General features: G+C 49.0%; 1 protein-coding gene across 1 annotated transcript; it reads right to left on the bottom strand.

Moving 5' to 3' along the window:
* Nucleotides 1-1220: 1220 nt before the first annotated feature.
* LOC149326080 (uncharacterized) lies at nt 1221-2164 on the bottom strand. Its single transcript, XM_089565116.1, has 2 exons — nt 1705-2164; nt 1221-1357 (listed from the first exon to the last, which is right to left on the bottom strand). Exons 1-2 carry the CDS (start codon nt 2092-2094, stop codon nt 1349-1351), a joined length of 399 nt encoding a protein of 132 aa, XP_089421242.1. The 5' UTR covers nt 2095-2164; the 3' UTR covers nt 1221-1348.
* Between the last annotated feature and the right edge of the window lie 2866 nt (nt 2165-5030).

Below are 5030 nucleotides of genomic sequence, written 5' to 3'. Positions count from 1 at the left end.
GAGAAGCACGTTGGTTCGCCGCCACCGAACTTACAGCCATTGTATCACTTGGCTCTAATTACCTTTCTCTAATTACTCCACATCAACCAAAACTTTGTTTTATTTATTAAAGCTAATTAATCACTTTTAAACCTATTTCAAACCTTCGTCCTGCTTGGTTGCGTATTTTCTAACAATTTCGACGACCACGGCTGCTTTGGCGTCCACTCACTATTCAACGTCAGGGACTACTTCGGCGTGTAATCGACTTTTTCGCCTCTAATTAACTAAATACTTGACATCAACCAAATTTGACGCACAGCGATATTTCATCATCCTCTATCGCACAAAATCATCCTTTTACCCCTAACTCTTCCTCGAACGACGCAAGGGCTGCGGATATGTTTTGCGGACAGGAAACCGCGAACGTAGCGAAGAAATGCTTTCGCATCCATAAGTAATGGCTGGAGAGTTGGTTGTGCAGCGCAGTGGCAACTTGGACAAGACGATAAAAGGACGCAAACACGGGCGCTCACTTTGCGCCTGCGCTGCTGCACTGTAGATTCACCAGAAACTGCTTAATAAAAATGCCATAAGAATGTTTGTTTTTTTTTCCTAAAACGAACTGGCACAGGAAATGTAATCGGTGGATAGCAGTTAAAGAATCCACCGACGTTTCGATCGTGCGAGTCGTACACTGGCGACCGCCAATGAAGCCCACAGTAACCAGGAAACCTAACCCAATGAAGCTAGAGTCGTGCCGAGAGTTGAATTTTTATATCTCGATACAATTAATCCATTAGCCTGTTCACTGTTCGCACTGCCAGTGAAGTTGGTCAACACATCTGTGCACGGAGCGCGAAACAACCGCTCGCCACCCTAGCACATGAATTTCCGTCCACTTGAAAATAAAAAGACTGAACCGGTGCTTAAAGGGCCGCATTTGGATAGCAACGGCCTCAGAGCTCGACTTTCCAACCCACTGTCCAGTGCAGGATGCGGTGAGAACATGCTGCAGCTGCCTGAAAGGACCCACACTTCGTAAAAGACGAGCAGTACAGAAAGCGCAGCGGGTGAAGCTTCGCTTTTTAAAGCTCCACACGCGAGATGCGGCAGCGACACCGGCATGAAAAAAGTGCGCACAGCAAACCACGCACCAGTTCGACCGAACCAACATGGGAACCGGAAGCTGTTGGCGTGGTGTTGCCAGACAGCCAATAAGTTTCGTGCATCGCAGGCAGTAAAAGCAAAGAACAGTTTATTGTGCATAAAATCCACGTAGCGAAAGGGACGCGGTAAAGAGAGTAAGTCGACAGGCGGCGTCGATGGAAGTGGTGGACAGGGGACGGGCTCAGCCAGCTGGGCGAGTTCAAAGGGGCTGCAAGAAATCGATTCAAGAGCGAGATAAGTGCAGGTACGTTGTGGGCAGCCAGAGGTGTTAAGCAAGACAGGCTGATACGGTCCGTGGCAAGAAAGTACAAATGCTGCGATGATCTAGGGCATTTAGTGAGCAGAACGAAAATAAATGGGTAGTGAAATATCGTGCACAGCAGAAGTTGAACGAGAGCATCTCTGCAGGCTTAGAAATACGGGCACTAGGCCGCTGCAGTATGAAGCGTTGCGAAGTTGCGAAGCAATGGTACGAGCAATTAATAACTTGCTAATGGAACCTAGATCAACGCAGCCGTATCGCCACACCTTATCGTGATAGAAGCGCTCAGATACCGTTTCCAGGGGCCGAGGAGCGGTGGTCTGGCCCTCGCTGCTGGAGGACGTGACGCCACTTGAGCTACCGCCCTCTTCAGCCGCGGGGTCACCCTGACTGTCGGAAGATGGCGTCATCGGGGTAATGTTCGTCAGGCTGCTGGCACTCGGTGACAAAACGTTCAGATAGCGTTCTGCACCGCCCACGGAGTCGGAGGGGCCCTGGGCTACACAGCCAAGCGGGGGCTCCTGGGAGCCCGCAGCTGCATCTCCTTCCACCTGCTGCTGGGGATGCTCCTGAAGCTGTTCCTGGGGCTGCACGCCACCAATTGACCTCGGCAGCCTGGCACGCAGCACGTCTAGGATGGCACGGCAGCACTTGCAGATGCAGCAGCTCAAAAGTTGTCCCATGGCTTTGGCGCGGATCCCTGAAGTGGTCGAGGACAAAGACGGAGGAGCGCAGTTCGTTTCAGCAGTGACCGGCAAGCTGTGCAACGCGCTGTGAGGCACGATCCTGGCAGCCCTTCCATTTATGCATCTTTCACCGGGTGACGTCAAAGGCTTAATGACCACTGCTAGGCACGGTTGCACTTATCACTACGGGCCACATGCCTTCTTAGACGTGACTCAGCGTCAGCTAGGCTATCATATAACCATTTTGTTTATCTTGCAGCAAGCAGGCCAGGCCATCAGCTCAGACAGTTTTACGGCGGATGCAGTAGGTAGACCGATTGATAAAAAGTGGGCTGATATTACTGCATCCGGTTCGAACACGTAATCCTCGTCCTGCCACGAGACAAGTGATTATTTCTCAGCAGATTTTCGCTAAAGAATTCAGAGCTGGGGTTCATCCATTTGGCACGGCCGACCTTCACTAATAGCCCAATATTCAGCGTAGGAATACCTGCGCGGCGAGCAAGTGCTGTCCTTCGTCTTTTGATCAGCAACAGCAATGAACAGGCGCGTGGTTGGGGCAACCAACCAAAGCCATGGCTCGCACCCGATCGAATGTGGTGCAACGTGGAAATGCTGCTTTAAGCACAGGAAAAATATTTTTTTAAGAACGCAGCAAGACAGGGATGCTCGTCAAATTAAAGAAATGCCTAATTACAGCCCATACATGAAGGAAGTCAACAGTCAGCGAAATCAAAAAGCACGGGACAATGTTTTCCTCTCATTTTTTAAGAGTTTCGAGCTTGATCAATTGGATAATAACAGTGTAATCAGTTTATCGCTCAAAAATAGCTGATTAGCAAGCAGAAGAAGAAACAACTGGGAGAGGCATTCAAATCGCACGGCTTGAGGACCGCGTGCTTCGTGCCGGCACATCTGTGCACTGGTATCTCTAAGTTATATTAGGAACGCGCATAGGACTGCTGAAGGGGCTGGCAATTTCTGCCCGTGGTAAACTGGCTTTAGGGAATGGCGGCGTAACTGTCCCACACCTCGGGGACACCCGAACCGCGCCGCAAGGGAAGGGAGGAAGGTGGGAGTGATGAAAGAGCGAAAGAGGTGCCGCAGTGGAGTGCTCCGAAATAATTCATACCAACTGGGGACCTTTCACGTGCACTGACATCGCGCAGCACAGGGCCGCATCGTAACCCAGGAACTCCGCCTTAGTCGCCGAGCGCGCTAACCACTGAGCCACCGCGGCTGGGTCCTGTCCATGCAGTTTTCAAGCATTTATTCCCGACAGTTTCTTTATGACAGCACAATGAATTGTTGTGCAAGGCCTCCATAATCTTTCCGACACGTTTCTGGGGATTTCCTCTCAATCCTAGGTCACGGCGACGGCTTTGCGACCGAACGAGCTGTACACGCTGTCGCGTATAATTTGGTAGAGCACCGGACGCGACAGTCGGAGGTTGTGGGTTTGGATCCCACCGGCATCATGCGGATTTTTTTTCCTGCTTTCTAATCAGTTGCCTTCCAGCGATAAAATAATTACACCATTATCCCACTGAATAAGCTTGCAAATTATAGAAAAGAGAAAAAAACATTTCCCAATGCTTTCGGCGACTGCTGGCATCCTTCGCATATCTGTCATAACGAGTCCCCCATTTCCCTTCCCTTGTCTGCTCAAAATCTCAACGAGGGCCTCGGTTCTGGCAGCATTGATGCCATACGTAGCATAAGAGGATTCTCGCACAGATTCCCCCCTCTCCACTCCATCAGGTTCCAGGTGACGCTCGTGGTAATACAGGACGTACTACGTCCGAGAGAGGGAGGGAAACGCTTTATTTTTTATTAGTTCATGTCCGAGCCTTTTTATGGACGAGGATGGCGCTGGCGAACACTCTGAAGGTGAGGTAACATAAGATACCCCTGAAAGCGGATTATTGGACTGCCGCCGCCGTAGCTTGGTTGGTTGGTAGAGCACCCGACGCGGAATTCGGAGGTCGCAGGTTCCGATCCCATCGGCGGCACGTGATTGATCTTTCTTTTGCTTTCTAATCAGTTATCTTCCCGCGATAAAATAATTGCACTACTATTATCTTGTGGATTAAGCCCAGAAATTATTAAAAAGTAGGGGAAAAACATTCACTCTTGGTTTCGGTGACTGTTGGCTTCCTTTGTTTGGATCGGTCACTGTAAGAATGCAAAACTGTCGCCTGTATGATGCTGTTCATGTCACACATATTAGTATTTCTGCGTTGCAAGTACGTTTGATAGAATCCATTACTCGAACGGAAAGATGAGCTGGTTGGAAGACGATTCTTCAGCGAAAGCAGCGCAGAGACGAAGAACGGGGCAAGTATAACTCCAGTCCTGTCTGCTATTTCACAGCAAACAAATTGTTCTCGATTTTAATCTCCCAATCTGCATTCCACTGTTCTTTATTTCTTGATTTAAAAACGTTTTTGACCATTTCTCAGTGGCCGCCTGTGCCGATCCTCCGCAGTGGGTACGTGCCATTTTCGCCTCCACGGAAATAACGACTATTTGCCAAATACAGCCAGCAATGGCAGCAGACAGAAACAGACTGTGGTTACAACAAGACATTCGAAACGCTTTGATGTTATTACTCCTTTGTTTTTGTTCTGCTTTGTGTAAGGTCTCTTTTTGTGATATCAATCAATCAATCAGGTTTATTTTCACATCAAGGATGTGGGGAGCGGGGACAAAAAGCCTATAGAGGCTTGACGGAGGTCCCCGCCCCCTACAGCAACTACATTGTGCACAAAAACTCACAATCACACAACGGTACATTATATGTTATGCCTGTGACATATTTAAAACAAAAGCACATTGTATCGAAAATGAACACGTTCAGGGCATCAAAAAACACATAACCATCAAACATATCACGTAAAGAGGGAAGGCATAAAAGCAGGCTGAGCTAGTAC

Source organism: Amblyomma mixtum, chromosome 10, assembly GCF_055824585.1.
Source record: "Amblyomma mixtum isolate Tamu chromosome 10, ASM5582458v1, whole genome shotgun sequence".
NCBI lineage: Eukaryota > Metazoa > Arthropoda > Arachnida > Ixodida > Ixodidae > Amblyomma > Amblyomma mixtum.
The sequence above is the reverse complement of the archived record's forward strand: the minus strand, read 5'-3'. Positions and strand labels throughout refer to the sequence as shown.

Excerpts from the sequence above, each read along its gene's own strand:
- LOC149326080 (XM_089565116.1), bottom strand. The coding sequence starts at position 2,094 with ATGGGACAACTTTTGAGCTGCTGCATCTGCAAGTGCTGCCGTGCCATC.